The 25,966-nt window shown below is 33.8% G+C and overlaps 1 protein-coding gene across 2 annotated transcripts in view; it reads left to right on the top strand.

The window, feature by feature from the left end:
- The window catches only part of PTPRK (protein tyrosine phosphatase receptor type K), a 721,956-nt gene that overhangs the window by 176,586 nt on the left and 519,404 nt on the right, over positions 1-25,966 (top strand). For both annotated transcript variants that reach the window (XM_074187554.1, XM_074187553.1), the window contains exon 2: positions 13,101-13,223. In XM_074187554.1, coding sequence (XP_074043655.1) covers positions 13,101-13,223 — 123 coding nt within the window. The remainder of the gene's footprint in view (positions 1-13,100; positions 13,224-25,966) is intronic.

Here is a 25,966-nt window from a genome sequence, read left to right as displayed (position 1 = left end):
TTGTATCCCTATCTTTTCCACCCATCTTTCTTTTTCTCTACCCTAGGAGAGACCCTCAACATTTCTATACTTAACACAAACTCTAATCTCTCTTCCATGAAGTTGCCAATGTGATTTTCCTAAAATGCAGGTTCTTTTCATTCTATACAAAGAAACTCCTATAAGTTCTTTTTTGCCTCTGAGATTAAAGGAAATCTTATGTTTGGTTCCAGCCCACTTTCCTATATTTCTATCTCATTTTATTCCATCATATACTTGTATTCAGTCAAACTGGCTTGCTTGCTATTTCTAATATATGAAGCTTTGTGACTTTCTCAAGTTTATCCTTATGCTGTGAAGGTGTCCCTACTTCTTTTTAACAAAATGTCTAACTTTCCTCAAAGCTCTTACAGGAAAGTTTTTCTGCTCTACCTAAGGTCTCCAGTCATCCTGATTCATATCTGGTCACTGGACTCAATTGACTCTGGAGGAGAAAGTGAGGTTAATGACTTAGCACAAAACCGCCCTGCTCAAATATAATTCATGTGCTTGTCATGACATCACCTACATGATGTCATGATCTTCAAGAGAATGAAAGATAAAAATCATCATTATCTGATCTTCCTCCTTCCCTACTCCTGCTGTTACTGGTATTCTGACTCTCTCTCTCTCTCTCTCTCTCTCTCTCTCTCTCTCTCTCTCTCTCACACACACACACACACACACACACACACACAGGAGGTGATGCCATGATATGCAAGTGAGTTGAATTTAAGTGAGAGGGGCTGTGCAAAATCACCAGCATCACTTCCTCCTCCAGAGCCATTTGAGTGCAGTGACCAAATATGGTTTAGGATGACTTGAGATGACCCTGGATGCAATGGGAGACCTTGGTCTTTTACAGCTAAGTCTTTCCTAAGTTATATTTTTACTGTGACAATGGCCATACAGTAATTCACACAGACATTTCTAAATTCTTTATGTATGTGCTATTTCACCTCACTGGACTGTATATTTGAAAGTCAAAACTGTCTCTTTTTTTTCCCTGTGCATATCCACAGTTGTGGAAAGTCAGAAAGCTTTTTATGCGATACCAGAGAAATTTGGGAGATCTTCTTTGGAGATCTTTAAAAAGAAAAAATAACTACTTAAATATAGTTCTTCCAGAAGGCAAGAATTGATCTGACTCTCAAGGTTCTGCCTCTACAAAAAAGTGGAGTCTTGTCTATAGTTAGACCAGTGTTTTTAATCAGTAGTGGAAGTAGTGATTATACTTGGTTGTCTCAGCAAGATGACACATCAGAAAAGGGGTGTCCCAGTTGAGAGTTTTACAGTTGGAGTGGAAATGAGTTTCACTCCAAAAAATGAAATTCATTCTCAGGATGATATTTATAAGTTGGGGAGGATGAAACATTTATAAATATTATCTTTCATTTGCTTTCTTGGAATTTTGCCTAGAGCAGACTTAGTAGTTCAAGAGAGGGGGTGGGGAAGAGTAGAGAGATCCCTGAAGGAGCTTCTTCAGTGAATGGTGTCCCTTTCTTTAGGAAAATGTAACTTCTTTCTGATGATGGCAAAGACTGATTAATCTGCTTCTTTTCATCAAAGTTTTCCAGGTATTTCTGAGAATAGATTGAAAAACCAGGAATGAGAGTATAGAGAAGTTTCTAGTAACAATGTTTCTAAACAATTCACTTACTTTAGAAATCTGAAACACATTATAGGAAGGTCAGAAAGATTGAGCAATAGTTTACAGTTTTCTATTTCCACATAATTGGAGTTGAATGTCCTTTTCAGTCTATGACATTTCTATAATTTAGTAATTGTTAAACCATTCTTGGATGTCACTGTCATAGTGGAAGTGGTAAAGTTCCATTTCTTTCCACCCAATGCCCCTCCCCATCTTTCGTTATCTGTTTTTTTGCTGATTTTCTTTGTCATCTTCAACTCCTCATTTTTACTTCATGTTTGTAATTTATTGTAAAATTATGTGACTTTTATCTTTATAGCAACTCTTGCAAAAAATCCCTTTCTTTCTCCTCACACAGTATCCACCAAAACAAATATCTTCTTTAATTCTCACTTGGAACAGAGGCTGTCAGATTTGCTGTTCAGAATTAAATGGAAGCATCCTTCAGAACTCCTGATTCCAAACTGAACCAGATTAAAATGTAATTGGGAAATATTTAACAACAGCAACGACAAAATACAATTCACAATAGATAATGTTAATTTGTAGTGTTCCAAGTCAGTATGTATCCTGTGGGGATTTGTTTCTATTTAAGTTTGACTCTAGATGACCTGGACTATTGCAGTAGTTTTCTAATTGGTTTCCTTGCCTCAGGTCTCTCTGGGCTCCAATCTATCCTCCATCCATCTGCCAAAGTGATCTTCCTAAAGTACAGGTCTGACTATAGTTATATTACCCCAGCTCCATAAACTGTGCTGTCTTAACTGTTATTGTCAGAATAAAATATAAAATCCTGTTTGGTCTTTAAAGATCCTCACAATCTGGTTTGACTCCTCATCTCTGGGATCAGAATCAGAGCCTTGGATGTTTCTCAGGTACTTTATAGACTTTTAATCTTCCACATCTGCCCCATTAGTTAAGTAGATTTCTGACTGAAAAGGAGGCTTGTGGTTATATTAACAATAATAATCATAATAATTATGATTGAGTCTTATTAATGTTAACATAGTGCTTTAACTTTTGCAAGTCAATAAGCATTTAGTAAGTGCCCTCTTTGTATCAGGAACTGTGCTAAATGCTGGGGAAACAAAGAAAGGCAAAAACAAATCCTTGTCATACAAGAAATCTCGATATAATGAAAATGACTATGAAGAAATGAGATTTATTGCACATATGATAAATTAGAGCTAATCTTAGAGGGAAAAACTCTAGTCTTTAGAGGTACTGAGAAAGCTGTTTTGCAGAAGGAAGTGAGGAAAGACTGAAGGTAAAGGTGAGGAGGAAGGGAGAACATTCTAGGTTGAGGGGCAGTTAATGAAAATTCATTGACTGGGGGAAATGGAGTATCTTGTGTGTACATCAAAGGATTGGTATAAGTATATCTTATCAATTAATCAGCAATTTTTTTAAAGTTCTTACTATGTACCTGATACAATTATACATGCTGGGGATATAGAGGAAAAAGTCCCTGTCTTTAAAGGAGGTTATATTCTCCTGGAGCTCTTTGGTACTCATACTTTTCTTTTTCCTTTTTTTTTTTAAGCACTTACTTTCCCCGTGGAAAAGATGAAGAGACATGGATTAGACAATGTTATAATTAGAAGAATTCAAAACTCTGAGGAGACTCAAAGAATGGCCATTAGTTGTTTAATTTCATATTGGCAGAAATTTCCAGTGGACTTGAGCATGGATGTCTTAACTTTTTTTTTGTCTTCCAAAGATATTGAGGTATAGATGGCAAGCTCCTCAAGGTTAGTGCGATGACAGTCAGAACCAAATCTCATTAGATTAATTTAATAGAGGTAAATATAGTCTTACATGTGGGCTTACAGGATATCCTTTACAAATTGCATGGAAGTCATGGTGAGCATTGTCCAAAAAAGATGCTGTGATTTTTAGTAGCTTTTTAATTTTGATTTCTATTGTGTCCCACTAGTTAATAATGATCCTTATAAGCCAAAGAGTGTCTGGAGGAGGACAATCAGGATAGAAAAGACCCTTAAGTACATACCATTTGAAGACTGGTTGAAGGAACCTGGAGAAAAGAAGCTAGTGAGGACTAATTACTATATTGAAGTATTTGAAGCTCAGTCTTACAGAAGAGGAATGAGATTTCCTATATTTGACCCTAGAGGAGAGAATCAAAATCAATGAATGAAAGCTGAAAAATGCCAGTTTAGACTTGATTTCAGGAAAAAACTTCCAAACAATTAGAACTGCCCTCAGAAAGAGAGGGCTGATTTGTGAGTTCCTATGATCAGAAGTTTGTATGCATAAGACTGCTGGTTGGCATTTTATAATAGGAATTCCTTTGAGTATGAATTGAATTAATGGCTACTGAGAATCCTTCCAATTGTAAAACTCTGAGATTTTTTGATATCTCATTTCATCCTCATAACAGTTATATGAACTGATGTTCATATACCTATTTTACAAATGAGGAAACTAAGGCCCAAGTGGCCTTAAGTGTCTTGTCAATGGTATACCAAATAGTATGTGACAGTATTGGTTCAGTTGTGTCTGAGTCTTTGTGATCCTATGTGGGGTTATCTTGACAGAAATACTGTAGGGCTTTGCCATTTCTTTCTCCAGGTCATTTTACAGTTAATTAGTGTTAAGTGACTTTCCCAGAATCACACAGCTATCTGAGACCAGATTGAACTTAGGGTGATGAGTTTCCATGATTCTAGGACTGGCACTCTATCCCCTGTATGATCTTTCTGCCCAAGTAGCTGTAGTGGAATGCAAATTCAGATCTCTTCCTAAGTGTAAGTTTAGCACTATTGAATGGACTATAACTCTCATCTCTGTTGTCCTAGCATTCTTATTGCTGTGACTTTTTCTAGTAGTAAGCCCACCAGGGCTTAAAAATGTCATCCCTTTGGGTTTCTCTTATTTTATCTTGTGTCTTTCCTGGGCGTTTCAACTTTGGTTTGGTCTTGGCAGATAATCTTGTCTCTGAATTAATTCCCTGATTTCAAATGTTGACTTGGTCATTATCTCATATATAAAGTCTTGTTTATAGTAGTTTTCAGAGTGGGTGTGTACCTTGTTCTTGGGAGACAAATTATAATGCTAAATGAAGTTTAGAATCATAGCTCCAGAAGTTACTTTAAAAATTATCTTGTCCAAATCCCTTCTTTACAAATGAAGAAATAAGTCTTGAGAGGTTAAGTGATCTGTGTTTTCATGACTAGTTAAGAATTTGTATTTAAATAATATAAAACTTAGCAAGTACTTTTTGTATCACTCAAAAGTAAGTGTCGTATTAAGTCCAAGATGCTAATAATTACTCTAAATTGATTCCTGATTGTGCCACACAATCTTAATTTTACTGCTTGGTGGTCGTAGCCACATGAGTATTGTTGGGGTAGTGTTCTTTTTACTATACAGTGTCCTGTATTTAATCTACCACCCTCCTTTGAGGTCAGGTCAATTTTGATAATGGTGTCAGGCTTTTGTGAAATTTATCTGGTCAGGCTACCTTTGTGTTGAGAGAAACTTTGGTAAAATTAGAGATGACATTTGTTTTTATGGAAGCTGCTGATGGACTTCTTTTACAAAAAATGATGAGAAATGTTCTCTTTTCCTTAAAGCAATTGAAGTCTGCTTTAGTCAGAAATTTTGGCATGTGAATATAGTGATATGCTGGTGCACAAAGTATCATTTAAAGGCTGATCCTGGATGGGTATCTCATTTTCCAATCACTACTTTAATGTATGACTCAGAAGGAAGCACACCAAAAATGGAAACCCTAGTTTCTTAACATCTTATTAATGTAAAATGTAGAAGACTGGAGAAAGGACTGTGACTTAACCATGTTTCACTATCCATTATTCTCATTGAAGAATAAGGCACCATTCAGCTGAGACATTGCTTCAGATTATAAAGCATGTGAATAGAAATACTATTTGTTTAGTAATCTTGCATTGTTTTGTTAGGATCCTTCTCCCTTAAAGCCAGGTTTGTCTACAATGGTATGTTCAACTTTTGCTGAATATGAGAAATTCTTTCATCAGTACTTTTGTCTTGGTTCTCTGTCTGCTTCTTTCTTATTCAGTAGAAAATCTTGAGTGCAGGCATGTACCTTCAGGCCATGAATAACTCCATCCTGACTATTTTCTCCAGAGAAGGGCATTTGGGAAAGAAAACAAACATAATAAATATAAAGAATATTCCAGACTTTGTCGACCTGACTCCTTGACACACCCTCAAAGTTCATCTAATTTTTTTTCTGAATCTGTCTTCACAGATGATCCCAAAAAATCAATAGAATTGTAGCTACCACATTTGTCTGAAGATGTACCTGCTTTGAAAATTCATTTATCTTTACTTTTAAATGTTAGTGTTACAGCCCTAAGTATAAATACCATTTGACTAGTTTAACTTGTTCTGTCTGCCCTCATTAGTCAATGTGATGGAAGAGCCACTTGTTTTTTTTTTCTCCTGCCTGTCTGTCTCTGTCTCTTTCTGACAGTTTGTCTTTCTGACTGTGTCATTCCCTGATGGTCTACCTGTCTGTCTGACTCTTGACAGTCTTACTATCTACCTGACATTGCCTATCTCTGATTGACAGTCTCTCTGTGACATGTATATATGTGAAATGAAGCCTAACTAAAGATGAAATATAATTATCTCTTCCACATTGTGATGGAGATGCCCCACAATTTGGAAAATCCTGGTAAAATAAGTTGGGCCTCCTTTTAGACCAAGCAAGAAGTCTGGATTTTTTCCTTTTATGGGGTCTTTTACATTATTGTAAAATTTATGTTAAATATTTGATTATAGGCTCTGTGTCATCTGCTGTCCTTTATGTTAGTTTGGGGCTTCCATAAAACTCATACCAATCTATGATAGATATATATATATATATATATATATATATATATATATATATATATATATATATATATATATGATGGGGTAAGTTGTGATGTGGAAGAAATAAGTGTAATTGTAATGAACATTTAGGATAATTGAGTCTTTTGTATTTCTCAGTATAGTTTATCTAAAATTCTACAAGTATTTTTGTATTGTCCAAGTTGCATGAATACAGCATTTATTTTCAGTGCTAATGTAGATAATAGAATTTTGAACTAAAAGGAATTTTAGAAAGTATATAATGCCCTTTTCCCTTTTTTTACATTTGCCAAAATGAAATGTTTTTATATATACTTATATGTGTATATATATATAACTTAGATCATATATGAACTTATATGAGAAATTGCTTTCTTTAAATAAATTATTCTCTAAATAAATTATTAAACCATATTAGTTGATTGATGTTTTATATTTCTGGTTGCAGATCATCAATAATTTTTACTCAGGCATGTATTTTGGCCACTTGCTATTAGTTGAAGCTGAAAAGACATTTCTTTGTCTCATTTTATATATTTTTTATACTGGATTCCATTGGATAAATTAGTCAAAAAAATAACATCAATTTGTTTTTGGTAGCATACTGTAATTTTGATGGAAGAAATATTTAAAACAATTGAATTTAATCTATCAGTGCAGATCTCAAACTGTTCCCTGTCTTGTGATTCCACCTATATTTTCTATTCCCATATTATGGATATGGCATAACTTTGTTTACAAAATAAGAGTGTATTTAAGGTATATAAAATATCTTTATTAATTTTAAATAAAATAACTTTAATGATCATCATTTCACAGTTGTCCTGGTATTGCTGTGTATCATGATAAAATAAATAAACTTTAGGTGATATTTAATTTTTGTGACTATTGTTTGACATAGGAATTTTGGTCTACCTTTTCTTACCAGTTACTTGTATCCTTTCTTAAATATGATTTATTTTTGGCAAACATTTGTATTATGGTTTTCTATTAAATAAATATGGCAGATTTAAAGTTAGTTTAAGATAATACCCCATGTGCAATGAGGTTCTATCCTTTTTGATGGGAGGCAGATCATTCCAAATTTAATGGACAAATGGTATTTAAATGAGCAAAATTATGTTTTTGATTTGAATTCACAAGGGAAGTGATCTTGTTTGTTATTATGCTTGAAGGTCATCAAACAGCTGAACTAATCATTTATTCCAAGTACATTTGGTTTGACATAACACCACCACCCCCAATATGTTTTGCCCTGTACTTCCCTCTTAAAACAAAATTTTAAAACTTTGTTTATTCCGAGAGAAATTTAATTTGAACAAATGAAATGAAAATGGTCTGTGTCTTTAGTTAAATGGAAGCTTGTTCTATGCAAACAAAAAAGAAAACCATGAAAGATAACTCTGTGTGCTCATGGTCCTCATATTCAGTACGATAATTAAGAATACACAGCTGCTCTGGAGAAAGGGGGGGGAGGGAGAGACTTTCTTGACGACACTGCAAATTAAAATATAACAGTATGGCTGTCCTCCACTAACTATTCAGAGTCATCCAAAGCACCTATGGCCTCTTTCCCTCTCTCTGCCTTACACTGACTTAGGGAGCATTGGTTTAATGTTGGAGCCACAGGTCTACTTTATTTTACTTTGACTTGTCCCAGCATTTTATCAAATTATGTGCCTTCAAAATGGTTCAGAGTTGAGTATTCATCTTTGATGAGTATAGAGGAATAGGGCCATTCCCATCTTCACACAGAGAACTACTGTCAGTTCTGTAACTAAATTCCCAAGGCTCTGCTTTTCAAAGAGCCAGATGCTCTGGCAGGCCACATCTCTGGCCCACAGCAACTCCTCCTGTGTGTATGTCCTTTTGAGTGTGCAGTTTAGGAACTTAAATAAGAACTGGTGATACAAGCCAGATTGACATTTGATTTTTAGGTGAAAGACTTGCAACATATTTAAAATGTTTATCATAGTGGAGGGTATACATTTATATTGATGGATTTGTATTTTTCTGCTGATCAATTGTCACATGGAATTAGCAGTCCTTAAAATAACTTGTCAGAGGCATTTTTTTCCTTTCAAAGCCCTTTCTCTTTATTTTTTGCATCTTTTTTTAAAATTTTGTGTTCAGAATTCTCTTTATCTTTCTAACCCACTGAGAAGGCAAGCAATATATATCAATTATACATTTGAAATTAAACAAAACATACTTCTATGTTATCCATTTCCTTAAAAGAATGAGCCATGATCTCCTTGTGAACCAGACCATTGCTATAAAACTAAAGATCTTAGAGGGATTTTACCACCACATTTACCACTATATTTACCACATTGATTTGACTGTTGATGACATAGTGACTCCTTATTTCCCAATTCTTTAAAATGGAAGGGATTTGATTTCGAAGTTACCAGTCCTAAATCTCTGAATTTGTGATTTATGAATATAATTTCAGATGAAGCATGTGAATTTTAAAGTGAATTTACCTTACTAGGATTAGGTATTTCCAGATTCTCCTTGGTGTTCTGTCTTCTTGCAGACTTGAATTTTCATCAAGGATTTTTAACTCCTTGTTTGAGGAATCTTCATGTAGCCTAAAGGAAATAGGACTGTTGAAGCTTTTTGCTAAGGGGTCAACATGGCCATAATTAGATATTTTGGTAGCTGTGTGACAAAGGGATTGTGGAGCAGAGAGTGGCAAGATAGTGATCTTGCTCTTAAAAGGCTGTTGAGATACTCCAGGTGAGAGGTGATAAAGGACTGAAATATTGTGGCCAAGTAGGAAAACTGGAATGAAAGTGAAAGATTATATGAAACTAGAATTGACAAGATTCAGCAACTGATTGTATTAAGAAAAAAAAATGATCAAGGATGACACCAAGGTTTTGAAATTGAGTAAGTGGAAGGATAATGGTATTCAATAAAAACAGAAAACTTTGAAGTTTAGAGGGAATTAGGTAAGATAATGAATTTTGTTTCAGATACCTTTTTTTCTTTTGAATTTTATATTTCTAAGGTTACATGTAAAAACAAGTTTTAATATTCATTTTTAAAAATGTTCCAAATTCTCAAATTTCTTCCTATTCCCAGCTCACATTAAGAGAGCAAACAATTTGATATAGATTTAAAATGTATAGTCTATACAAAAAAATTTCCTTAATAGTCATGACATATTTCTTTTTGAGAAACCTATCTATAAACAGCCTGCTGGAGATATTCAAAAGGGGATTAATAGTGTGAGAGTCAAATTCAGAATATTTACAATCACTTTATAGAAGTGAAACTTTGGGGCTAATAAAGTATTTGTGGGATTAAATGGTAGAGGGAGAAAATGAGAGGGATTTAGAAATGAGTCATACAAATTTAGAGGACTATACAGGATATGATCCAACAATGGAGGCTGAAAGATTTTTGACAAGAGAAAGCAATGCATAGTATAGTGGAAAGTACAGTGTTTGTAAGAGATGCTGAGTTCAAGTCCTATGCCTGTCATTTGAGACATGTACAACGTTGAACAAATAATCAAACTGGACCAACCTAAAATGAGCAGGTTGAATTAGCTACCTTCTAAGGGTCTCTTCTAGCTTTCAAACTGATTCCATGCAGCAAGAGAACCAAGGAAATACTTCAATAGAAGTTTGCTTATCTAAGAGAAAAAAAAGTCATCCATGTCAGATGTGGCAGAAAAATCAAAAGGACGAAGAATGAGAAAAGCTATATGGTTTTTTTTAGTTTTTTTTTGCAAGGCAAATAGGATTAAGGGGCTTGCCCAAGGCCACACAGCTAGGTAATTATTAAATGTCTGAGACCAGATTTGAACCCAGGTACTCCTGACTCCAAGGCCAGTGCTTTATCCACTGTGCCACCTAGCCGCTCCAAGGCTATATGTTTTAACAGTTAAGAGATTATTTGTAACATTGGAGAGAGCATTTTCAGTTCTCATCATTATTTTATTACATAACTCAAATACTGACCCAGTCCTTTCATGTTCATATTCAGTAGTAGAATAATGAAGAGGTGAATATATTCCTTTATTTAGTTTTGAAGAACTGGGTTTCTTGAGATACATTAAAAAATAGAGTTATTTAATTTCTTTTGGTCAAGGAAATTATTGAACTATCACAGAAGTTACAGTAGATTCTTTGTTTCTTTTGTTTGCTTAAAAAAAGCAAAAAAAAACCCCTTAAGTTTAAGGTTTTAACCTTTTGAATAGATTCAAAAATATCAATTTTCTACACATTCTATTTGACAGCCTCATGTTCCTTAAGGGACATAAAAAAGGTAGAATGAACAGTTATTGAGCATTTCACCAACTGGAATTCTATGTTATCTGAGAGTCCTGAATTTCACAGATGGACACTTGGAATTTAGACCAGTAAGCACTGTAGAATATTAATATGTATACTGTAATACTAGAAGAAAAAAGCAGACAGAAAATGAATGAAAATTATCTTTGGTCCAGTTTGTTTTAATTATATTTTGTAGCATTTTAAGTCTTTGGAAATATGTGATCTTTCTATTGTAACCAGAATTAACTATTTATTGACCATGATGTTTAACTGATATTCTTAATCTGATACCATTTCTGATAGAGTTTATTATGAAATCAAAGAAATTCACTTCTTTTTCACCTGGGATAAATAGTTACCCCAGGTATATAAGCAGTTGTCTTATTTCAATGGGATGATTTTGCAGGTTTGCTGTGTTTCCTAATTCAACAAATAGCCAGGGCTGATCCATTTATTTTTCTATGACCCTTGGTTGTTGTTGCTAATCAGAAGTCTGTAATCTAAAATTAACATTGAATCTGAAGAAAGGCAATTAAAGCTATTTGTCTTCCAAATGAGCCAGTGTAGGTACCACTAGTGGTTTAAATTTATAAACTGAGGGCACCTAAGTCATTAAATGGTAATAGGTGCCCCAAAGGCATATTTTGCAAAGCTGTAAGTTATTTTAGGACCCAGATAACAAACTAAATTTTGTGGGAAACTTTTCCTTTCCATTGTATATGAATGAGTTTCATAGTGCTTTTAAAATTTTTTACCTATTTTAAACTTTTTTTTTTTACTGAGGACAATTATAGAAAGAATATTAAAAGCAAATCTTGAGGGTAAATTTAAAGTTCTGTTAGACACACAATTATCAATGGATTGTATTTTAAATAAAAGCACTTAATGGCAAACACCTCTTCCAGAACTCTCAGAGATACTCTTGTTCAATGACACTGATATTTCTACCCCATCACATTTCCATTTAACTCTCCTTTTGTTTCCTAAAAAAGTAAGCAAAGAGAATTTGTGACTATACACTTAGTCCTCTACAAATATAACAAACAAGTAAGAATATTATATTTTCTCATTTGGTTCATTGGCTGATTGTAGTAGTTATACTTGATTCCTAAAATGCTTACGCATATCAGTCAGAACTTGTTTTGATGGTTTGATTAAACTAACTATTCAGTATCTTAAAAAAAAAAGTTGTCATGGGGGCAGCTCAGTGGCTCAATGGATTGAGCACCTCCCCGGAGTCAGGAAGACTGGAGTTTAAATTCAACCTCAGACACTTAATAATTTTCTAACTGTCTGACCTTGAGCAAGTCACTTAATCTCATTGCCTTAAATACATTTTAAAATGTCATCATTAAAACAAAACATATCCGGCGGCTAGGTGGCGCAGTGGATAGAGCACTGGCCCTGGAGTCAGGGGTACCTGAGTTCAAATACGGCCTCAAACACTTAATCATTACCCAGCTGTGTGTCCTTGGACAAGCCACTTAACCCCATTTGCCTTGCAAAAACCTAAAAAAATAAAATAAAAACAAAGCAAAAAATATTTCTAGCAAATTTTATCCTCTTTGAATTGCCTCAGAAAATTTCACAAATTAAAATCAAATGGCATGTTATGGGAAAGAATTTTTGTTTTCAAGAGACCAGGGATAGAGATATAGAAAGAAAAACCTAAGTCATACAGAGGTTAACTTTAATCATAAGAATATTTTGTCCTCTAAATTAATAATGCAATATGAAATAAACTTAATCCCAACCTAACTCATATGCTATCTTGGGACCCTGAATTAATTTCTGTTTGTATTGAGTTAAGGTAAGGAACTTAAAAATATTTTGTAGAGATTAAAATATTCTTCAGTTGGATGGGACTGTAATTATGGCATCAGACATAACTTTCTCTTCTTACCTTTTAGTTAGTCTTGCTATAGAAAATCTATGTATCAGGGAATTAAAGTATAAATTAACATTATATTGCTTTTTCTGATTAAAATTAAATCATTTGGGGTATATCTTTCAGGATTGATTTACATCTTCACTTTATCCAGTTACTTACGCAGGGCATTGCATTTCTGGGGGAAAATTCACTTAAATAGAGTAGAGAAATCTGAAGAGCCCATTATAGTTGGGATGCTTAGGAGGAGGGTGAAGAATTGAAGCTGTAAACAGTTTAACAAAATTACTGTGAAAATACATACAATATTCTTACTAATATTTCTGAAATATTTTAAAATTGTAATTGAATTTTTCTGGAAATTAACAGAAACCTTGTCTTTTGTTTCCTTTAGGAGGCTGTACTTTTGATGATGGTCCTGGAGCTTGTGATTATCATCAAGATCTCTATGATGATTTTGAATGGGTTCATGTTAGTTCTCAAGAGCCTCATTATTTGCCTCCTGAGATGCCTCAAGGTAAGAGCCTTGCAGTATTGCAGTAATAATATTGGAAATGAGAGAAATATTTATTTCTCTCTTGTAGTAATAATTATTATTGACTTAGGACCAAAGTGTATCCCCTTTTCTATTTCTTCAATGAGAAATCAAACAGATTGAGAAATCTTGGACCAAACTAAGATCTAATCAAAGTAATGAAATTCTGAGTTTAGGGAAATGAGTGGATTCCTGATCATTGTTTACTCTGACAGATTTGGTAAAATGTCTATACTCCCTTTTTGTCAGACACGTGATAGGGAAATTGATGGTTTTCTTGATCAAGATTTGGATGCTCAGTGTCCCTTACCTCAAGGCTTCATTCTTGGTTAATTGTTAACCAATAAGAGATGATTGCCACCCAGAAACATCTAGTCTTCTGTGAGCCTACTGTCCACCAGAAGTCTTTGGCATTAGAAAGTGACACTGATACGTTTTATTAATAATATTAGCATAAATGATTACCTAGAATCTATACCTTTTGAACTTTTTTTTTACAAGGCAATGGGGTTAAGTGGCTTGGCCAAGGGCACACATTATTAAGTGTCTGAGGCTGGATTTGAACTCAGGTACCGCTGACTCCAGGGCCAGCGCTCTATCCACTGCGCCACCTAGCCGCGCCCCCCCACCGAACTTTTAAAATGTTACAGAAATACATGGTTTGCATTATTCTTTTTTTAAAGAGCCATATTCATTTATTCCTAATGATTAAGTAATTTGTATTTGGTATTTTGATATTTCCTGTGGGAGTTTTAATGTTTTGTTATAAGTTTTGCTTTATCTTCACAAGGCTCATATACTATTATATACCTTATGAGTGGCCAATAAATGCCTGCTAACTGGCACTTTCTCTGAGGGAGAAATGTAAGGGATAGTATTACTCTTATATTTAAATAAAGAAAACATTGACATTGGCAGAACTAGTAATAGTGCTGAGTTTATCAGGCTTGCAATTCAGTCCTTTAGTGCATTTTCTCACTACATTATGCAGCCTGAATTATTTAATATTATATTTGGTGTGAAAAGAAACCTTTGTCAGTTATATAATAATGTAAATCTAGAAAGATATTAAGCAAAAGAAAAAAAATTACTGGCTAAAAACGCTTTTACCTGGGGCAGCTAGGTGGCGTAAGGGGAGGCTAGGTGGTGTAGTAGATAGAGCACCAGCCCTAGAATCAGGAGGACCTGAGTTCAAATCTGACCTCAGACATTTAATAATTACCTAGCTGTGTGGCCTTGGGCAAACCACTTAACCCCATTTGCCTTGCAAAAAAAAAAATCTAAAAAAAACACGCTTTTACCTGTATATCCTTGTTTTGTCAGGTATAGTTATTTTGTATAAAAACAAACACCAAAATTTGAATATTTATAATATAAAATAATATAATATAATATAACATGTATTGTACTTAGAGTCAAAAAAAATCTGATTTTTTTTGTCCCAACTCTGACATTAACAAGCTTTGTGGTCTTGAAAAAATTCTTAGACCCAGAAATATCCTTTACTTTCTCTTTTTCCATATTTCACCCACACTTCTGCTCTAAGGCCTCATTTTGTTATGACCCTGAATTCTCAAAGGCTGTGCTTACTGAATGTAATATCTAGGAGGATTTTTGCATATCTGCCCAGTTAAGAGACCATCTCTTCTGGGGATTACCTAGACTGAGGGTGGAGAGATGCATTACAGTAGGCTGGCTACTTGCTGATTACTTTTTTGGCCATGATATTTCATGAAATAAGATTAAAACACAAGTTCTTCTCAGTTCCACGGTTTGTTTTTTTTAGTGGTAGTAGTAGAGTGGCAGAAAAGGAAACCAAAGCACACAGTTTTTAGACTATACGTGATATCCTACTTATTAAACTTTTGGAATGCTATAAGAAGAAATAAATCGCTCCAGTCTTGATAGTCTCTGTGAATGAAGCCAGGAATTTGAAAATAGAAGAAAAGATGGTGTATGGGTTTTCATCAGAAAGGCAAACAAATGATTTGGCAGAGTTGTATCTTTATTCCCAAAACAACAAAACACACCATATTTGCATCTGTCATTATAGCATGACAGTTCTCAGATTGTATACACAAGGAATTTAACAACAAAGATTACATTCCTAGATTACTGCAATGTAATCCTGAAAATGCATTGCAGGATGAGCATTCTCCTGAAGACAATAAAATCCATTGAATTAATGGGCACTATTTGAATTGATGATTTCAAATAGAAAAATGGACACAGAGAAGATGTCTTCCTCCTTCATCCCCTCCAAACCCCAATAAAAAAATGAAAATATAAAACTAATTATAAGTGAAACCCTAAATGGATTTTTTTTACATTGCTCTTTAATTCCACCTTGTAAATATGCAAAGAAAAGAGGTCAACTATGTTATCCCCATCCAGAGGAAGAAAAATAAAACAAAACCCCCCAAAAAACTCCCAACCTTTCAGAACCTGTTGAACATTTTATATAAATTATCTCTTATGTATCTCTTTCCCTTAAACCTAATACCTCATAAATGAAAATGACCAAGCTGTAAACATGTTTATCTGAAATACATATACAATGCTAATTTGACTGTTCCTCTGCTGAGGGGAGGACAGAGTGGGAAAGGAGGGTGGAAGGAAATTTGTTAACTTAAAAATAAACATGTGCATATGTATGGACAAAAATAAATAAATAAAAATAAGGAAAGAGGTCAACTTCTACAGAATTACTCTACCAAATCTTCCTTCCTGATAAAACTAATAATAACATGAGTGAAATCTATGTTCTTTTCCAATTGTTATTTGCCATGGGTGAGTAGGCAAGTAGTGGTTGCTTTAGTTGGATTGAGCCATTTTTCCTTTTCAAGGGAAAATGGTTTCTCTGTATTGCTAAGATACTTTGTTGTCTAAATTTTTATTCTTACATTGTCAGCCTACTTTTTTTTTTATTATGTACATAGGTTTGTTTCTCTCCTTCAATGATACTTAATCATATTTTGCTGGTATATTTTAATTGGAAAAACCCTTGCAATTTTTCAGCATTACTATTCTCTCTGGTATATTTACCTTGATATATTAAGACAAAATTAAAAGAGGAGAGGGTTGGAACTTGTGCACATTTTGACTATTCATCATTAGAGAACAATCAGAAAGATGTTGATTTATGAAAATGTTGCCATTGTTATTTACTACTGAAGTAAAGTAATGAATAACTGAAGAGGTCCTGGTTGGCTTAGATGACCTTGATGACTCACCTTTGATGAACAACTTAATTTGTGGTTCCCAGGTACGATGATATGCAGTAATTGAAAGTGCTGGAAATTCTGCTATATCTTCCAATTAAAATGACATTAAGTAATTATTCATTCAAAGAAAGATAAAAGTTCATGGCCATTTTATTTTTAGTGTAATATAACTTGTTATTTAAAAAAAAACACAATGTTGCAGCTAGGTGGCGCAGTGGATAGAGCACCGGCTCAGGAGTCAGGAGTACCTGAGTTCAAATCTGGCCACAGACACTTAATAATTACCTAACTATGTGGCCTTGGGCAAGCAACTTAACCCCATTGCCTTTCAAAAACTTAAAAAAAAAACCAAACAACACAATGAAGAAAATTTTAGCTTTCTTTGAATCATTCCTTCTCATTTGTTACTCCATTTCTTTCATTGTACCTTTATTATGCTGTCCAAACACTATCTTTTGATGTTAACTCTTGAGAGGGTACCTATAAACTTAAATTTTATTAGGTGATAAATGATTTTTGATTGAATAAATTGTGGTATATCAATCAATTAATTATTATAGGTGATAGCAAGAATGACCCACAAATATGAATTTGTGGCAGATGATTCTCTTCAGAAGCAGGTTTTAAAGGTTTACTATGCACACTGAGAACTGAGAACATAAAGCAAAAAGCAAAAATTAAAATATTTCTCCTTCAGAATCTTATTCCTCACCCAAGAAAACCTCTACAAACAGTTAAATAAATATGTTCAAACTTAATACTATTTTAAAATTAAAGTTGCTAATAATTTGGCAGTCTGGGAAAGTGTTGCTTAGCAAGTAGACTTGAGCTGAGGTGGAGGTAAAAATCAAAGAACATTCAAAACACATAATTATTCTGTGCTTTTGAATGGAAGCTAAAGATGGGATGTCTTAGATAGAGAATGGCCTATAGGGCTGTTGGATTCAGTAGATATAGTATTTATTTCTTTGAGTCATTTGAGTTTCCCTTACTATATCTTGTCATATTATCCCCTCCAAAGCCCTACATAAACTCTAGGAACTCTTCAGATTAAAGATTGTTTCCCATCCCATCACTCAAGTCCTTTATTATTTGTTCTTTCTACTGAATCACCAGCATTAATCTATTTTCTTCTTCTTCTTCTTCTACTACTACTACTACTACTACTACTACTACTACTACTACTACTACTTCTCTTTCTCTCCTTATCACTGAACATATATGGAGAATGTCAGTTCACTGCACCCCTTTCTCCACATCTCTATAGAAGCAGAAGAACAATTATAGCTCATAATTCTTTCTGGCCTTTGTTGATTTTCTTGCTACCTTCCTTGTAATGTTAGAATGAGACTGAGCCATGACCTTACTAAATTCTTTTCTCTTGGGGTTGCAAGGACCTTTGAATCTGGTTGTTTGTCCATATAAGAATGTCTAACTGTCTCCATTTTCTGCCTGTGCCAATTCCAATAATTGGGGTGCTTTTTGATTCTGTCTGGTCTTTCATACTCTGTTTAAGAGACTATAACCCATGGCAAATTATCTAACCTTTTTTTTTAACTTTTAATTAAAGTAGATAGCCTCTTAAGAGCCATTCCATCTTCTAATCTATGATATTATAATCTATTGTCTTAATTTTTAAACTAGAAAAGAACATACAAATGATAATTTAAAATGATTATAGTATATATCTGAACTGATCTCTTGTGTGTGTGCATATTTGTTTTGATCTTGCCTTCTTCCTTAAAAAAGTGAGCTCCTTGAGGATGATGGCCATGTTTTTTACCTTTCTCTCCTTAGCACTAAGAAAAATGCTTGACATATAGTGAGCATTGAATAAATGCTTCTTGACTTTATATTTATTGACTTTAATATTTTTCTTTTTTCTATCTTTCTTGTTTATTCCAACTTTAGTCACCTAGTCTTGAAACATCAGTCATCTTTGAATCTTCTCTTTTGTCCAATTAACTCAGATTTAAATTCAGGAAGATGAATATCCCTGACTCTGGGTCTGGCATCCAGCCATCTAGTTGCTCCATCTCTTTGTTTAAAAGCAATCAACCAAAAACAAACAAACCAACTAAACCCCAAATAACCAGGAGGAAAAAGAAAAGAGAAGCAATGTCTTTTAACCAATGCATAGTCAAACAAAACAAATTCTCTTCAGATATATACATATATATATGTATTTAAGTATACTTTCATGCATGTATATTGTGTGTATATATATATGTGCATGTGTACATGCACATATGCACTTATATACATGTATAAGTGTATATGTACAAATCTAAATGATAACTCCATCATCTCTTTATAATGGATTATATGTGACATCATTTGTCTCCATTTGGTTATAGTTCTTACAGCTTTTAAAATTTGTTTTTATTGTATAATTTATTCGTTTCTTTATCAGTTTGTAAAAGTCCTGAAAATTGTTCATTTTGTAATATTGAAATTATAGTAAAAAATATTCTTTGGGTTCTGCTCACTTCACTTTGTATCAGTTCATATAGCATTCTTTCTAAAATCATCTTTTTTTTCATTTTTTTTACAACTCAACTGTACTCAACTATCTTTCTAATTTATTTATTCCAGTTTTGTCCAAAATATTATTACCTTAAAGTTCATTTTATTTCCTTCTGTAAAGAATGGGAACTTGTTATTTATTGTCTGACTTCTATCTTTATCTTTCTTTCTTACCTTACCTTACTTTACCTTACTTTCTTTCTTACCTTACCTTAGTTCTATAGTATTCCTTTTCAACAATTGCTGATCACCATCATTTCAGAAAGTGTTAACCATATTAAAAATAAATCAAAATTCAGACTAAAAGTAATTTGTTACTATTTTTACTGTTTTTCTTTATGCAAAAAAATTTGTAGGAAAACTGTGACTTTTTTGTTTGGAATCTTCCATTAAAATTTATATGAAATGTGATCCAAACATCATGAATCAAAACTCAAAGATTGTCATTGGAATCCTTCAATAATTGGATTATTCCTCCAGTACTCATACTGTTGGAGAAAGAGGAAAATTACAGGGAAGAGAATTCTGCTCTGGCAAAGATTTATTCTATATTAACTTTCCAAATGTAGCTTTATGTTCAATTCACATTTAACCCAGCATCTAAAGGCTTTTAATGATAATTGATGTCCATCACTGGTTCATAGAAAATTTTATACTCTTCAGTCCTTAAAACACATACACATACACACACACACACAGATACGATAATTTTACATTTAATGTACAGTATATGTAGTAGGAAAACTGGGATTTGGAAAGGCTTTCTATAGTAGTGGAAACTTTTAAAACAACTTTACTCTTCTTATTTTGGAAATCTAAGCATTCTAATAATTAGAAAAGCTAGCCAAATATTTTAGAAAGATTTTGCTTACATGTATTAGGCCATTTGTTTTCAGGCATATTTCATTTTAAAATTGTATTACTTTCAGAGTTGTTTTGGTTATTAATAATAACAGTGATAATTTTTATGTAATATAAATCTTCATTCTTCCTTCCTTGTCTTAAATATATAAGTCCCTTATCTTCTACATCTGAAATGTATGGAAGAGATTAGAGAAAATCTGCAGACATGGAAGAATGATTGTGGGGAAAGAGGGAAAATTTCTTGACTGAAAGCAACCCCTGGGCTATAGTTGACCCTGGACTCACACGGAGAGGACTTTTACACACTGAGCTTGACATGAAAATTAATATAACTTGTGGGTATTTTGCCAGAATGTTCCTGTGTTGCAGGAAGGACAGTGATTGAAATTCTCCCAAATATATGTGTCATCTATGTCCCCTTGAAATTATTATTACTATTTTTCCCTCTCAGGCTTTTAAATGCCCAATTGAATTTTGGGGGAAATTTTCTGGAGTTGCTCTTAGATGATATTTAAAATCATAAAGACATTAAAATTCAGTTTCAGTCTAGCACTTAATATACTGACTAGGACAATATTCTTCAGGTTTTTTTTGTTTAAAGAAACATACATAAGGACAGAGCTATTCATAAGTATAATTAATCTGAGAATTGTTAAGATAAATGCTTCCTTCTCCGGATTATGGAATTTACTGAGACATTAGAATTATGTAAAATACTAGTAGTTACCAGATTTATTCTTCAGCAAACATGGAACCTATAAATTAGATAGCATGTGAAATTAAAAAGGGTGATGTGTAAGAAAAAGATGCTAGTAAGCAATATGACTTTTGTATTTTACTTAATCAGTAAATGTTTTTTAAGTACCTACTTTGTGCCATACACTATGCACTAGTCAGGTACTGTGCTGATAATACAAAAAGAGACACAAGATAGTTTCTGACCTCAAGAAGGTTATAATTTTATGAGAGTAACAACATGCAAACGTATATACAAATTATGCAATATACAGGATAAATCGCAAATTATTAATAGAGGGAAAGCTTTGGAATTAAAAGTTTTTGTAGAAGATTTTCTTTATTAAGTAATATTTTAGTTGGAACTTAAAGGAAGTCAGGGAGGTCAGAGTCAGGGTAGAAGTAAGAGGGCATTCCAGATATGGATTATAGCTAAAGAAAATGCCTAGAACTGAGAGATGGAGTGTCTTTCTGGTGGGCCAGCCAGGAGGATAGTGTCACTGGATTGAAAAGAACAGGTTGGGGAGTTCATAAGCTGTAAGAAGACTAGAAAGGTAGGAAGGAACTAGATTCTGAAGTCCTCTGAATGCTAAACTAAGTCTTTTATATTTAATCTTGAAGTTAGTAGGACTATTAGATGCTAGGCTGTTTTTTCCCCTTTGTATCATCTCCCCAGAGCCAGCCTCCTCTGTTGAGATCTCAAGCATGGTTTCTTTTGTCTGCTCCCAGTGTATATCTTGAAGAAAGGCTACTTGAAGCCAAATTTATAGTAGAGAAAAATAATGAAGCTATTCTTCAAAATACTTATTATTTGTAAAAGTCTCATATATTGTGGTGCCATAAATTGGTCACATGAGAAGAGACACATGTTTCATATAGTTGAGAAGTGAAGAGTAGACATTGGTTGCATTTGAGACATTAAAGTCTTAGAATCTTCTGACTAGGAATATTCAGTCATGTTGATATGCCAGGCTTGTATTAAGGAGGATCTAACTTCAAAGCTAACCTCTGACATGTGATAGTTGTGTGTAAACCCTACATAAATCATTTACCTTTTGAAGTGGCACAGTGGATAGAGTAGATAGAATGATGCCCAGGATCAAGAAGACCAGAGTTCAAGTAATTCCTTAGCCAGATTACAAGCTGTGTGACCCTAAATTTAAGTCCCTTACCCTTTGTTACTTCTTCCCCAGTTTCCTCTGCTGTAAAATGGAGATAATCATAGTACCTAATAACATAGGTTTATTATGTGTATTGAATGAGATATTTATAAAGTGTTTAGTTAGCATAGTGCCTGGTACATAATAAATACTTGTTCCCTTTTCTCCTTCTTCCTCTTGTGATCTTTTCAGATTTAAATAGAAAGCTGTGGTCCACTTTGTTGAAACATAATTATGGTAACCAAAAGCCAGAAGCTTTTCCTACATTCTTCTATTGACATGTTTACTTTATTTCACTTTATGTTGCCTTGTATTTATCCCAGAGAATTCCTTTTCCTCAGGGAAAACAGACCTTTCATTTATTAAGACAACATTATTTGTGCATCATACTGAATTTTGACTATGAAGGGAGTTTTTAGAAGTTGACTTAATGTTTCTATTATGTCATTTGTTTCTTAGCATTTGATTTTTCTATTTAAATTAGAGGAAAATTAACAAGTAATTTTCTAAATGGTCATAACTGCTTAAATCTCTGCACCCCGTTGACAAGTTACTTAACAACAAAGCTGTTTTATTGAAAGCTTAGAAGCATGGGGAGGATTTAAGGTGTTGGAGTGAAAACATGGGCAGAGAGTACTGGTATTAAGTGACTAAATTATTGACATTAAAGAATCATTTAATCTGTTACTTAGAGGTAGGTGTTGATGAGCTCAAATTTTGTGTTCCCCCATCTAGTTTAGATAGATTAACTTTCATTGGTTGAACAAGGACCTTGTCATCAATTTCTCTCCCATTTGTTCTGCTTATGTTTGTTTAGCATCTGGGGTGCACTGAGTAAGAGGTTTTAGATAAACATATAACCTCTACTGGTAAAATAGCCCCAGCCCCCCCCCCCCACTAGAGTTTTTTGAATTAGTCAGGACCTTAGAAATTATCTAGTACAATTTATCAATTTATGTAGGAATTTCTGACCAAGAATTCTTTTTAAAAATATTAATTTTGGGGTGGCTAGGTGGCGTAGTGGACAAAGCACCAGCCCTGGAGTCAGGAGTACCTGGGTTCAAATCCAGTCTCAGACACTGAATAAATTACCTAGCTGTGTGGCCTTGGGCAAGCCACATAACCCCGTTTGCCTTGCAAAAACCTAAAAAAATATTAATCTTAGTTAATTTTTAATCAATGAAAATCTGCTTTCTTTCTCTCCTCTTCCCTCTGAGAAAGAAAGAAAAAAAAAAGGAAAACTGATCTATATACATAAATAGTCAGGCTAAAATCTTCCTAATAGTCAATTGACCTGGAATTCTTAGTTTCTTTTTCTATTTCATTTCTCTCTTAGACTTTCTGATTAAGCCTATCAACCACCACTCAAAATGATGTTTTTAAATGCATAAAATAAAATACCTACGATTACAACAGACACCATAGATTGGTGATAGTAATGGTAGAAATTTTAAAAAAAGTAATGATAGAGTTATAAATTTCAGTCCCTCAATCTATCTATATACCTCTTTGGGAACAACCATTGATCTCAAGCAAAGAATTCCAATTTTAAATATTGTGCTCTACTGCCATGGACTTTGGGAAGTCAGTGCCACATTGATGACAAGGGGGAGCAGGACTGTTGTTAATTATTTATCCTTTAAAATACTCTAAAAATGAATCGTACTTTATTTGCTTTTTATATCATAATATTCTCCTTTTCTTAGTAAAATATTATTTCTTGCTAAGGTTAGAAAGTTTTAAATGAATATCCTTCCCCTACATGTCTCTGTAAAACCTCAAATGTTATTTGAGAGAATTATTTGTCTTTTTTAGTTTTTGCAAGGCAGTGGGGTTAAGTGGCTTGCCCAAGGCCACACAGCTAGGTAATTATTCATTGTCTGAGGTTGGATTTGAATTCAGGTACTCCTGACTCCAGGGCCGGTGCTCTATCCACTGCGCCACCTAGCCACCCCAAATTATTTGTCTTGAAGGGTTGCTGAGCTTTAGAATTTCTTTTAGATTATTATATCAACACACAATGATCCTTCTGCTTTTCTTTGATTTACTTATGTATGTTTTTGCCCTCTAGGTGATTTTTTTATGCTTGTTTGTCTAAGCAAACTTTTTGGAAAATAGATATCCCCTACTTAAGCATGTATGATCAGGAAAAAAAACCTTGGTACAAAGGTCATTTGTGCTGAGAATTAAATGTTTTCTTAGTTACTTTGGAGTGAAAGTTTAAAAATATTTTTCAATGCCTGACTTTATCCACAATGGGGTCCTTCAGGAATAGAATTATGGGCAGTTTCATGGTGTTCTTTCCATCTACATTCTCATGAACCTATTGGTGCATTTACCTTCAGCTCTGAGAGGAGAGTTTATTTACTACATTTGGGTAGCAGTGGGGGTTGACCACGAATCAGGGTCAGTGAGTGAAAGCCTATAATGGACTACTTGAGGGGGAGCCACTTAATGAAGGCTGGTTTTTAATGTAGGGACTATTACCCTCCTGGACACAAATGCAGCATGAAGAATGTCTAAATTACAGTGGACAGAAATGGCATGCTGAGGTAGGCATTTCCCCCCTAATGTTTCAGGTACATAATGTATTTGAGTTAGGGATGTACTAATGTTTCATCAAGAGGGAAGTGTAGAAACAGAAGGGGATAAAATGAACTTTAATATTAATGTCAGTGCCATCAGAAACCCCCTCACTCCACCCTATAATATATTAGGGATAAAATTACAGAGTGGTTTCGAAAACTATATAGTAACATTTTACATATACCTTTAAAAATCAATATGCGATCCACAAAAAAAAAAATTACTTTCTCTTAAGTATAGTATTACAAAAATTGAAGTTTTGACCTTGCACCCTAATCCTATACAAATAAACAGTTTATGATGACATGACTGCTGTCTATCACATTCTCAAGTTTAAAGATCCATCACTTTGAAGTACATGATTAATGCTAAGGCAACATGCTCTAAGAGTTACAGAAATTATTTTGAGGATTCCAATATATTGGAATAGATGTGCCAGAAAATTCCTTCCTAGGTGCCACTGAGACATACACATTCCCAGCCATTCCTTCTTCTGCAACCTCCATTTCTGTGAAACTCCTGAATAAATTTTTAAAATGTGATTGTGAATGAGTAGGGTATGAGGTATGGCTGGCAGAGAAAATGTGAAGAAGATGCAGAGGAATCCCAAGACCTGAATGAATCAGAATGCCTGATTGATTCCAACTCCTTTCTTGTTGCTAATATGAAGATTTTAGTGAGCTGATTTTTCACAATAAAGAATACATTGTCATAAGCCCCTCCTTACTCTCCCCCCACCCCATATTCTTTAGACTGACTGGAATAGACACTGCACCAAAATCACTTCTTAATTACCTAGGGTACTGAATATCTTATAGCAGAACTTTTTTTTTTAAGCAGGACCTTAAATAATTGTTGAAAGTAACAGTAGCAGTTGGGTGGTACAGTGGATAGACCACCAACCCTAAGCTTAGGAGTACCAGAGTTCAAATCTGGCTTCAGACACTTGGTGTCTTTGTAATCTTGGGCAAGCCACTTAACCCTTGCAAAAACCAAATAATTAAATAAATGTAAAGAAATAATGTTTTAATATCTATAGTGCTATATTATATGATTGAATAGTTACTGAGTGATAACCATACCCTGAGCACTTTAGGAGTGTAAGAATTAATAGACTCCAGGTATAATACATGGTGCAGTGGATCGAGTATACAATATAGTGTCAGAAAAACCTAGTTCAAATCTAGCCTCAGTCACTACTACCTTGTGATATTTAACACTCAGTTTCCTATCTGTAAAATGAACTGGGAAAAGAAATGACAAACTATTACAATATCTTTGTTAATAAAAGCCTCAAATGGAGTCACAAAGAATATGATTGAAAATACTGAACTACTCCCCCCCCTAAAAAAAATAATTGACTGAGAAATAAGAATTTACTAGCAAAAAATAAGTAACATATATTTAGAACATAGGAAAGGTAAAAAATTCAGCAATATTATAACAATTTAACCTGGAATTTTAGAGTCACCACAAATATGCTGACTTCTTTTTTAGATCCTATAAGAATAGAATCAAATACTTTTTTTTCCAATAAAGCTTGATGTGTGTGTTTTTTCTACCTCTTTCTATCTCTTATAATATTTGTGATCATTTCTGCAGTTCAGTCTCTCTTACCCCATATTTCCAA

The sequence above is a fragment of the Macrotis lagotis genome, chromosome 5 (assembly GCF_037893015.1).
Source record: "Macrotis lagotis isolate mMagLag1 chromosome 5, bilby.v1.9.chrom.fasta, whole genome shotgun sequence".
Taxonomy (NCBI): Eukaryota; Metazoa; Chordata; class Mammalia; order Peramelemorphia; family Peramelidae; genus Macrotis; species Macrotis lagotis.
This window is presented reverse-complemented; position numbering and strand designations above follow the sequence as displayed.